This window comes from Anopheles coluzzii, chromosome 2 (genome assembly GCF_943734685.1).
Source record: "Anopheles coluzzii chromosome 2, AcolN3, whole genome shotgun sequence".
In the NCBI taxonomy this organism is placed as follows: domain Eukaryota; kingdom Metazoa; phylum Arthropoda; class Insecta; order Diptera; family Culicidae; genus Anopheles; species Anopheles coluzzii.
Window position 1 is genome coordinate 116,204,025 of NC_064670.1, and position 12,488 is coordinate 116,216,512.

General features: G+C 45.3%; 1 protein-coding gene across 1 annotated transcript in view; it reads right to left on the bottom strand.

Annotated features, from left to right (window-relative positions):
- Positions 1 to 2,240: 2,240 nt before the first annotated feature.
- The window catches only part of LOC120947858 (LON peptidase N-terminal domain and RING finger protein 3), a 46,382-nt gene continuing 36,134 nt past the window's right edge, over positions 2,241 to 12,488 (bottom strand). The window contains exons 3-7 of the mRNA XM_049605931.1: positions 9,761 to 9,879; positions 7,548 to 7,682; positions 6,763 to 7,473; positions 5,880 to 6,692; positions 2,241 to 5,807 (exon numbers count right to left, since the gene is read on the bottom strand). Coding sequence (XP_049461888.1) covers positions 5,460 to 5,807; positions 5,880 to 6,692; positions 6,763 to 7,473; positions 7,548 to 7,682; positions 9,761 to 9,879 — 2,126 coding nt within the window. The 3' untranslated portion in view covers positions 2,241 to 5,459. The remainder of the gene's footprint in view (positions 5,808 to 5,879; positions 6,693 to 6,762; positions 7,474 to 7,547; positions 7,683 to 9,760; positions 9,880 to 12,488) is intronic.

Consider the following 12,488-nt stretch of genomic DNA (forward strand, 5'->3'; position numbering starts at 1 on the left):
ATACACTATGATTAAGTGATTCACTTGACCCGGCTGTTGGTAAATATTTTCCATACTGAAAAATACTCTACAATGAAAACGGTAAAGCTAATCATCCAACCTACCGCTAGCAATTGCCACACAGTCATTAGATACTCAAAAGTGAACAGGACCTCCGATAGCGGTGGGGTTGGTGCCTTCAGGCTTACGCGCATTAAATTAAGGTAGTATTGCAATCGATGATTCCAAAACCCTGCATCGTTGATCCATCCAAAGTAACGCTTCCACACCGTAGCGAACGGTGAGTTAGCGGCAAACTGAAACCGAAAGATATCTGAAACTAGTTTCTCTTTCACTGTGTATATTGGATGTGCTTCGTCTTGAAAGACAGAGCTTAGCTCGTTAGCATCGCAACAACTTTGCAGTGAGCAGTAGTGATAGTGTATATTTACTCCAAAATGTGCACTTAAACGCTGCTCATCTTCTGGGCTCAACAACTTTGAGCCTAAGATATCCTCAATGAACTGACTGCGTTGGTTTTGGTGAGCCAAAACCATATAATCGGACTGCATAAACTCGTCGATAGTGTTTGAACGTGTGTGAAAGTTTCTAAAGGAGATCAGACTTAAAATTTGACTGTTGTAGGCTTTGGTAAGAAAAAATGAAAGCATAGCGAATAGAAAAAGCAGTAATTGAGTATAGAGATTATGGTTGCAAGCAGTCCTATAAGCTCCAAACAAGATGAAACAGAGCGGATCGAATCGGAACAAGGCTGGAAAGAGAAGTCGCAGCAAAGTACAACAGATGATCACTGTTCCAAGGAGTATAGAAAACTCCACAGAGAACGGCATCATTAGATGAGGAGAGAAATATCTATGGGTATTTTCTGGACACAGCAAACACATACCGGTCATCTCACGAAACACGATCTGTTGTTGGAAATCGTCCTGCTGGGTGATGAGGCCAAATTGTACCTCGGGTTGATTAGACTTGTAGTTTGGATCAATGTAAAAGAATGATATGTTTAAAAACTGCATGCCAAAATTGCGAAACATTACCGGTATCACACCGAAATAATACCCTTTTGTGTAAGATATAACGTATGGGAAGTTGTCTAGGCTTGTTTCCATGAAGACGGTGTATCCATGGAAGTTAGTTAGTTTGTTTGGATACACACGATGTAAATTATCGAGATCATCTAACTGCACAAAGATCGTCTCGTTTGAGAATCGGTTTTCTGTGTACACCCTGATGTTATGCACTGGCACTGAGGCACTGATAGGCATTGGGATGATTGCGTAGTTCAGTATGCCTTGATCGTTGAGGAACTGTATGACGTTGCGACGATCGTCGGAGAAACACGATCGCGTCACAAGGACGATAAAGCGAGCATCGATGAAATGACTTGGATTGACACTGAACTGGTGCGTAAACTGTTGAACTGGAAACTGAGAAACGAGCATTTATCATTACACATTGAATCGCATTATACCCGATCGTTTAAGATCACCTGTTCCCAGCCAGTAGCATCGAGCAGCACGATACTAGCGAGCTTGGGCTTAATTGTACTGTCTGGTGCAACAAGTTTTTCAGCTACAAGCTTAGTAGGATAGTTGGAAATGAAAAGAGGTTTGACAATTGGATGGGTTTGGTCCAGTGTGGAGTTGTTGGTGGATATGATGCAGACATCAGCATGGTTGTTGTGTACGAAACGCTGATGTTGTAGTTGGATGACTGTGTGAATTGACGGTGAAAGGTTACAATGTTTTGAAATAGGGTTGAGGATATTGCACATTATAATAGTAATAAGGTACACAAATAAAATGAAGAGTGTGTGGAACATGCTGAAGTATCGAAGGAATTGAGGCAACTGAATGTTAGTCTGAATGGTGTGGAGTTTGAAGTGTGAATCTGCATGACATATATATCAATATGATATTATTGATAGCAAGTGAAAATCGTGTGATGCATTACGATATAGAGAATATCATTTTTAATATCCTTCATCATTTATGTAAGATTTGATGTTAGATGTTAATACACATAAAACGCTTTTAATACGCTCACATACTGTTAGATTTTTATGCAGTATTTTAATAATGCCTTTTTGTGACACAAAGTACTTCAGATAGATATAATCTGGATGATGAATATTGCCCCAGTAACAGGCTGAAATTGCTGGCTTGATTATTAGAATTTCGGATTTTTCAATCATCCATCCGCATAAGAGAATCCTTGAAAAAAGGAATAACACATTTAAATTACATTGAAAAATGGATTCATTCTTTTATTTAGTTGAAGATCTATCAATTGCTTCCTAGCAACTTACGTGCCTCAAGACAGAACAGAAAATAAAAATAATTTTCCTCCTGCCGCAGCTTGCACACAACTCTACGTCGATCATTGTCCTCAGCTCTGTAATCGATTTCATTGTCCCCAACACACTACTGTGCATCATTTTCGTAGGCTTTTAACGACTCGCGCTGGCGCTTTCCCTACTTATGCGACTGAGAACATCACACCAGTTCTAACAGTAGTAGTAGTAGTTGTTGTAGTAGTAGGAGTAGTAGTAGTAGTAATAATAGTAGTAGTTTTGTACCTCTTACGAATAAGACTCCTGTGACACTTTATACCGCCCTGCGTCTAGCGAGTGCCGTTCCTTTCCTTGCTTCGCTTCGAACAACTAATCCCATTCCCAGGTTGGATCATAATGATTTCTTGCTTCTGCTCCTGCTGCTGGCACACTTTGGCTGTCATGTCGTCTCCTTCGGCGTCTCCCACGCGCATCGCTTCTAACCCTAACGCTTTATGGCGGTGTTTGCGCGTACGCAGTTGGTTAAGAAAAAAAAACGGGAGAACGACGAGAAGGGAAATTTGGGAATGATTGAGATACATTCGGTGCCTAGTAGTTGACATAATTTAGCTTACAGCTAGTACAATTTTTTCTCCTTATCTACTGTGTAATAGTGTGCTTTGTGTTGTCTGTTTATGTGTGTGTGTGTGTGGTCGTGCATGCGAAGGTCAGAAGTGACCGAGACGCTGTGTTTTGCTTGTGTGTTGTTTCCAGCACACGCTTGCACCTGTTGTACGTTTACTGCTTGTCACCAGTAAGCCCAAGCAGCCAGAACTGATCTTGTTTGCTTATTGTGAGAGTGTGAGTGTAATTGGTAATTCAGTTTACATTTAAAAAATCCTATCATTCTACTTACGTCCCAAACATTGAATTTAGTGTACTAGTTACCTTTCCTTATCTAAGTGTTCATTTTACATCGTGCGCTAACCTATGGCCTAGCTGCTTACACAAACATTTATCCCTTTCTGTGTTGTTCTGATCGAAATGCATACGTGTTTTTTAACCATCCTGTGTTTACATTGGAGCCAGGGCTTTTCAAAACCAGAGACCAGGGCTACTCCTGGAGAGCACAGGAGCATGAACAAAGAATGGATTAAAGTTGTTTCGGGGGTAAAAAGGTAACACAAAAAGGAAATGTAGCAAAATATACATTAAAATATAAGAAAACTAAACTCTTGTAGACAAAGTGTGAGACGTGGAAAGCAGGAAACAAGGAAAGCAGAAGACGCTTAAACATAGCAACTAAACTAAATTTCACAGTATCACAATTAATGATCAGCAAACGATCTTATGGATAAAGTACGATAACATGTACATAGAGTTTGAAAAACAAAAAAAGTAGGTGCTGATAGCTAAGAACGTAATCTTATCTCTCCCTTTTCTACTGGAGTCTCTTCCATTCGCAGTGTTTTGATTATTTAGTGCGTGGTTTTTTGTGACCGATAGATGTCGGCCTCTGCTCTCTACGGGTACAGTAGAGCAGGAAGTTAAATATGAGAATTGCTTGACTGATTGTTGCCAGATTGTTCCATTGCCTACTATTGCCTTGTGTTTTATCTTGTGTGTGTGTGTTGTGTATTTGTAATAGTGTCCCTGCGGCAACATTCTTCCATCCTTTTGCATTTACTTTAATTAGCAAAATTGATTTCCATGTTTGTTATACGTGCACTGAATACTGCGTGTTTGTGTGATCGTTGTGACATTTACTACCATTTACCATCTGCTATCTGATTTGATTGAGGAAATGTTCCCTTCGGGGTCGAGGTTGTGCCGGGTCAGTTCAGGTTGATCTTCGCCCGGCACCGCCCTCTTAGAAAACCGATTCCGTTGCACTGTTTGTTGAGGGTTTTTTGTTTGTTTTGTTTGTTCGTTTGGTTTTTGGTCACCTGCAGAAAAGATTGTCCTCACATTGTCTCACAGCACCAGCTAAGTTTGCTTTTTTTGCATGCCTTTCTGTTGGTTGATCTGTTGTGTTGCTTTACACACACAACTCATCTCATCTTTCATTGTCCCTCACAAGTACACCTTTTGTTTCTAACGTTTCATTTCCCTTTTACAAAAATGCACAATATTGGTTTCTTGTTTTTCTTTTGCTAAACATGTATTTTGCTATGACTAACCATAGTAGAGTTTGGGACAAATTTAACGTGTTTGGTATTTTCGATAGAAGAGAAGGAAAGAATGTAAAAAGTGGGAAAACACGTTTTCCATAAAGAGAGAACAGGGAATAATAATGGTAGCAAAAAACTTGTTGCAGTGGAAACGCTCGAGAGATAAAGCTTTGCTGTACATTGGAGGCGGATCCCACCTGTGACAGGTGTAAGTGCAGTCAAAGCCAAAACGTTGAAGCTATCGAACGAGCAAGAGGGATAATAAGATGCGATCAGAAAATGGCAAAAACGTTCCTATATAGTTAGTGGCACAAACACCGTGGAGGAAGGATATATTCACCGTGTGTGGTAAGATTGAATGCGATTACATTGCTCAAGGCAAAGGTTTCTGTGTCAACTTCTAATAACGCGATTAGTATAGCTCGAATAGCCGTGTACAAGGGAAGGTTGTAAAGTGTGGTAATTGTTTGGAGAAATATGCGTAGCTGCTGGTAGTTAAAGGTTATATGGTGTTTGTTTTTAAAAGTTGGGAAGAGGAATATTCACTTCTATGTTTGAAAAAAACTGGATTTGGCGTTGGAATTAACACTCTCATTAAAGCTTGCAATTATGTTTTTACCTTACCGCGACGATATGGATTTCGAAGGGCATACGCACACTGTGCGCCCTTGCACGGTTGTTCGCTATTCCCCTCCTTTCTTCTAGTTACATCAAATGCATCATTGATCACGATTCAAATTGTTCGCCCTCGATTCTTCTGCGCCCTCGACCCCGTCATTACTGCGCTAATGTGTTTTTTTTACTATTGATCCATCGGTTTCAGTGTTTATCGATTGATTAGGAAAGAGTTGTTTCTGTTGTTTAGCTAGTACGAGATACAAAACTGGACTCTCCGTGAGCTTCTGCCGGCTGTACAGTTCAGCTCGGTCCTTGTGCGATACGGAGACGCACTACACTTTTGGCGTGTTTGCAGTGGAAGTATGCTTCTGCTCGACTTCGGCTCTCCTGCCCGGCCCTTACAGCAGATACTCGTCCGTCGACGTGCTCAAATGGTGATGATGATGATGGTGATGGTGATGATGGTGGTGGTGAAGATGCTGGTGCTGCGTGGAGTCGCTCTGCCGGTCGCTATCGTGATGAGGGTGATGGTGGTGATTATGAACGCTTGAGGTAGTTCTTTCTCGCAGGCAACAGTCGATCGCTTGGCACTGTTGCGTCGATGATAGTCCTTCGCAGCACGCGGACGACGCGCCAGCCATGACGCACACGGAGCGCTGGCGCTTCTGCTGTGCCGACTCGAGGTTGAGCGTTTTGTCGATGGCACGCAGCCGCTTCTTCAGACTCGTCGTCGAAAGGATGTCGACCTGGGGCATTATAAAAGTACACAATATTAAAGTTCTGTCGATATGGCTATCTTCTACCGGTGTTAAACCTACCTTGAGCTTATCGTTCAGTGGCAAGATCGCAATGATCCACCAGGCCCACGCCGGCCCGTCCGTCACATCTTCCCAGTTCTCCTCCAGGTCCGGCATCTTGCCGAAGCTTTTGAAAATCTCGCACCGTATGCTCTCCGGCAGGCTCTGGTGCCACTCGATCGCCTTCAGCAGCACCTTCTCGTGCAGATCGCGCACCAGCTGCAGCCGCTCGTCCGCCTCCGTGCTGCCGCCGTGTATTTTTTCGTCCTCGAAAAACTCGACGTGCGCCGTATCGTACCCGTCCCGCTCGTGGCGCGTCAGCACACGGAACCGGCGGCCCCCGACCGTCGAAAGGATGGAGCACCCGTCGCCCAGCTGCACGCAGTCCCGGATGTCCAGCATCGTGCCGTACTCGACGTACCGCTGGCGTCCGTTCTGGGCCGGCAGGGCGATGCCGAACCGCCGCTCGCCGCTTTCGATCGCCCGGCGCACCATCAACCGGTAGCGCTGCTCGTACACGAACAACGGGCACGGCACGGAGGGGAATGCGGTGGTGCAGATGAACACCGGTACGGTCGGTTCGCGGTCCTGCTCCTGCTGCTGGCGCCGCTCGTACGCCTCCGGGATGAAGCGTTGCATGGCGAGATCGACGAAGCGCGTCATCTTCCGCTTCGCCAGTGAGATCAGGTTGGTGGACGGGCTGGCAGGGCCCGCTGCGGCTGCTTCCGGTGGAGTCGCAGCACTGCCGGGCAGATGGTTGCGAAACTGCTCGACCAGCGGCGCCATACAGAGCGGACAGGAGGATGAGTAGTCCATGCACCGATCGAGACAGACCTACAAAATTCGGGAGGAGACATTATTAGAGCGACTAAGTCTTCAAGGCATCAAGATGGTGTCTACATACCCAGCAGTAGGTGTGACCGCACGGGGTCACAACCGGACGCCACAGCGTCCGGCAGCACAGTACACAGTCAAAGTCGGACGGTTCAATGAGGGATGGGTTTACCGCTAACCGAACCGGCGTCGTGTCCAACCAACGGGCTGACTGCAGCTCACCATCCAGCCGCTCGAGAAGCGACTTCAGTCGGGCACTGGCCTGCGGAATGATTGAGTCGCACTGCTCCTGTTTCGGCTCGACCAGGTGCGGCGCCTGATACTGGGCCTGATGGTACTGGTGGTCCCGCAGGTGTTGCTCCAGCCTGAGATCGGATTGTAGCAGCAGTGCGCTGCCCGACTTTCGGCGCCTCCGGTGATGGCTGCGGTGTTGGCGCTGGTTTCGCGTCGGCACCGGTCCCAGCAGCGACTCCTCGCTGAACGGGTCGTCCATGTAGTCGAACAGCAGCTCGCTGCTCAGGTAGTCGTCGCCACCGTAGTCGGAATGGTCTTCGTCAAAGTCGCCCTGGCGGAGGGTGAGGAACTGCTTCTTCGACTTGCGCCGCTGGGTGGCGAGCGGGTCGCACCGGTGCCGCCGTTTGCGGCAACCCGCGATCAGATCATAAGAATGGTCCAACATCAGCCCGAGCGGGTCGTCAGGCTCGCTGGGAGGATGATAATCGGTGAGAGCGCCACGGGAGCCTGCGACCGATGCGGGCTCGAAAAGTAGTTGCTGCAGATCCTTTAATGGTGCACAAGAAGGGTAGTTTAGTAAGGAAGAACGCTACCAATTTTGAGGGAAGCGTTTGAACGTACCTGCATCAGTTCTGATTTGATACCGCTTGGTACGGCCTGTGACTGCCGGTCTAGGAAGATGGATAGGCACCGGGCTATGATGGCTTCCTCGTACTTGCCCAGTGCTGATAGCGATTTGGCTCGGCAATAGTGAGCCTGCAAGTGGAATGGAAAAGAAATACAATTAGTGTACTGCTCTGCTGCTTTAATATAGTTAAGGATATTTTTATTTAGATGTTATGGAATGAAGGTATTGGAGGCCTAGAACAACAATCTACATACAAATTTGTTAGTCCAATATCAAATTATGCTCTGATAGTGATCCCTTTTATGGTTTAAGCTAGAAGACAGCCTGGCTAAGTGGAAATACTGAATCAACCGACTTGTATTTTGCATATGCAATTGACAATTGCGTTTTTTCATATTGGATCATATTGGATATCATTCATATTGGAGAAAATAATTTTCTAATTATCTTTTTGCAATGAACTTCATTACTTTTGATACACTTTAAATTATTATTTAAATCATATTAAAATATATATTTGAGCAATTTCTTCATTCACAAATACGATAAAGTTTGGAACCTTTTGACATTGTTGAGTTTTTTTTTTAGTATTTTCTTTAATTTGAATTAGTCATGAAGCTATAATAGTCATACGCTATTGAGGTTGAATGTATTGCTCCCAACAAGATCACGTTTCTTTAAGGTTAAATTTGTATTCAACGGTGCTTTGTTTCTTCTCTTCACACTCCCCAACCACCGAGTAAATCTCATGAATGATCAATGAGTTTCCGGCAAACGTGTTTCAACGTTTACCAACCATCGCACACACCAAGGACTTCGCCCCGGAGGTGATTCGAGCAATTTCAACCGCTCCGTCTACACATGTCTAGTGCAACGCATGCTATTGAACTCACATGTAGGACGAAAAACAAAAAAATACAGCAGAGCCAAGACAAAAGAAAAAAAAAGAATACCAAATGTCTATTCCATCTTCACCTCCGCATTCTCCGCAGCCAAGATTCATTTGCACTTTTTCGTTTGCATCGCCCAACACCAGGCCAGTGGGGGTTCAGTTTCAGCACCCAGCGGCACACTTTTTAGCTGCACGTTTTTATTTGCCGCCCCTAGCCTAGCGACAGGCGAGCGTAAGAGCTCACGTTTTCCTGTGGAAGCCATGTTCTTAGGGGTATCGGGAGGGTGTTGAGGTTGTATTTTGTTCAAACGAAATTTTCACCTCCCCGTGGCTAATTCGCCGTATGTTTGCTGGGATAACTGACTGACTGACACGTAACACACACTAAGCGCTACAAAGTGATGCCAGTGTGTTTGTGTTTGTACGGGGTTTTGTGCATCGTCAAAATGTCAATAAAAACGTGCGCTTTGCCGGTATGGAAAGTATAGTGTGAGTTTTACTATTTAGTATAGAATAGTTTAAACTCGTGGCAGCGATTTGAAAGAGTTTCAGAGTTTCGGCAACAAAAAAATTGAAATGAGAAAACAACATGCAGCTCATCGTCTTAAACGCTGACGGGATGGCTACGCAACATCAATATTAAATTACCGTTGCCTACGATTTTTAAGATTATGTCACACTCTCTTCCAAACCACCGCCGGTCACTGAAAGCTGACCAGTCTGGCCATGAGTCGCCCAGTAAGAATCCATAGTATAGCGCACCGAGCGCATCCAATCGTACGCCATGTGCCGGGGTTGGCACATGCTGCGAAAGATTTAGTAAATGACATATACACACACACACACACACACACACCCATACAAAAACCATCCCCATGCTGCCGTTACTCGTCCGATCTGGCCAGAGACGGCTTCATAAAAACGTGCATTGAGGTTGGGTTGTAACGCTTGTTTTTTTTTTGGCCGAGCGCTCCAGCAAACGCTACCACACGGCTGAGATGAGTTGAACGAGCGAAATAATGCAGTGTGGGTGGGTGTGCAAGTGTTGGTAAAATTTGGTTTCGATTTTCATTACATCACAGCCATTACGAGCGCTTGGAAGTGAAGTGGGAAGCGAGGGCGCGTTTTTCCATCTCGGAAAACGCGATACCATGGTCACGTTCTGAGTGTTGCTTAGCGGAACACCGGTGGAACGTGGGAGTAGGCCTTTGAGGGTGCAGTGTTATCGTGCCAGGCAGATGTGTGTGTGTGTGTGTGTGTGTGTGTGTGTTTGTATGAGTTGCTGATTCAGGGGAGGGGAGGAAGCTTTCTTACCTTGTGGGACGTGGGTAGACACTTGAGCGCACTGTCCGCATCGGCCAGTGCGCTTTGGTAGTGGTGCAACCGGTGCAGCACCTCCGACCGTAGCTGCAGTCCTTTGGCACTGTTGGGCACTGTGGAAGAGAAAGAAAAACCATCGTGAATGAGTGTGGGATGACAAACATACGCATCAGAACTGTCAGTTGTAGGTAATTTTTATTTAACATAGCTATTAATTAAGTTTATTTTTCGAGTCATGGTATAAAAGTATTATTTTGTAGAAAATTTATTTATTTATTTATTTACTCCACCCGTTTGGTCGCACGTCCCCTTTATAATAACATAGTTATAAAACTTTTTACCGATCAATCCCGCCCGATTAAATGATTGATGGCAAATTGCACACTTCTATTAACCCATCCTTGCTAATGTCTTGCTTTCCCCTCCTTGGAATACCCTTTGAACTGGTTCCTTGCGAAATGTTATACACACGGGGTCATATTTTTTCCCTCTGCCAACCCCCTTGTGACTACCACGAACAGCTTACCAACACAGTAGACGTACAGTTGTGTGTGCTACATTATCCCACTAGCTAGCGAAACCATTAGCTGATACTTATTCGTAACCTCATCAATCCCATTCTCTCCGTCCTCCGCCGGAAGGCCATGGCGCCCGTCAACACTCCTCACAAGATCCTATTTCACACTCCTCACACACGGTCCACACGGTCCCTTTCACATCGGTACGGTATCGATTGGCTGAACGCCGCACTCGCCGGGCAGCGAGGCCACTGTAGGTGTGTGTGTAGGGTTTGCCACCTGTTGCTTCGCTTACACCGAGAACGACGGTGACGGCAGCGGCGAAACTTATCCGATGGCCATCAATATTGATGGAGTTTTAATTGGACTTAGTGTAGTGCCCCGCTTTACATGTCTGCGGGTTTGTAATGGAGCCCGGGCCATAGGCACTCTGGTAGGTGAGGCCACTGAGTTTGTGTGTTGAGGCTAAATGGTCAGTAAATCTGAATGTTTCCCTTTGTTACCATAGCATGTTTCTGAAGCTTAAAAACACATTTAAAACTGTCATATTTGAAATCATAACGATTGCATGTGAAATCATGAAAATGAAGGATTTAAACTGTAACCTTATGTTGCGACAAATCACCACAAACAACCATTAACTTTAGTCGCTTCAAAGAAAATCTCGTCAAAAGTTACGGTCCCTTATACAAAGCAATCACAAACAACAACAAATCTTGCTTCACCCCAAAGTTACACTCGCTCGGGGCAAGTGCTGGAAAAAACTCTCGAGAGCAAAAGTTAAAAATGAAGATAAGAGAAAAAATAAGCGATGGGAAAGTAGTGGGTGCGATGCGCAAAGCAAATGGAAAACTTCCAGACAAGCGAAACGACACGCCGGGAAGACTCAATCGGGCAGTGGGAGGTAGGCAAATAAAATAAAAAAAAAGAAACAAGTGACACGCGTGCACCGATAACCATGACATTGGCAGAAGGTTACCGTCGCGGCGAGGCGCTCGTTTCGCTTTCTGTGGCTGTGGCCGTGCAGGTTCGGCATCGGTGTCTGCTCCTTTAATATGGAAAATGCGCTCTATGGCAACGGATCACGGACAAAGAGACAATCTTCTCCCCGCCTCTCTTTCGTTCGATGACTAACGTAAATAATCAACCCAGAATGACGGGACAAAATGGGTTTGCATGTTGGTGTGTGTGTCGGTGGAAAAGCTAAATCCTCTTCACCACTTTACGGGGCAGTAAAAGAGAGGCCACGCGAAGATGATACACACAGTGACAGTGGTAATCTATCGATAAGCTGCTACAGGTTGTCGCTGTTGTTGTGGTGGTGGTGATGATGAGCAAGCCTGCCATGGTTAGGAAGCTTCGTCCACAGAAAAACCCGATTAGTCACCGCGATGAGCGCGATGGATGAGGCGCCTTTTGTCGGGATAAGCAACAAGTTTGCGTTGGCCCTGGGTTTGCTTTGCGATGGTTGAATGAGCTGTCGAAGGTCTAAATAGTCATTCTTGGTATATCATTATTGGATGGAGCTCAAGGTTGACGGGCGTGATTGGATCATTGTCGCTAGATTTCGATAATGTTTTGTGACGTTTGATTATCTTTAACTACTCATGAAGAATTGAATCTATATAATCTAGGTTAAAATGATTAATTTATTGATTTGCAACTAAGGGATGAAACAAATATCTTCAATAAACTCTACCACAGCTCACAAGAAAAGAGTTTCAAACAAAACTCGATAACACAAAAAAAACGTCTCCCAAAACCGTTGACTTTATTTCGCCATTGTTGATTAGCGTGCATCGACCCCGGGACTGTGACCGATCTCACCACTCAGCGTCTCAACGTGTCGGATCTTGATCAAGAGTTGCGATTTCTGACACCTTTACTACAGCGGGCTCTTCTCGCCTCAGCACAATGCGGGCTGATAAGACGCTTCACGCTCGAGTTCGATGGACCGGACTTTCTCAAAACCACTCGGACTACCCTTTTCTCTTCCCTCTTTGCCCCTTAGGAACCTGCTATCGCCTTGCATCAATGAATCACCCACCCACTTTGCCACCAACGTACCGTCACCACTACCATCAGCTAGCCAACCATAAATCACCGCGATAGAGGTTTGCGACGTGCAACGGAGCACGCCCCATCGCACCGTCGGGCTGATAATGGGCGAAGGCGATTTGTTTTCATTCTGGTGGATCCACGTC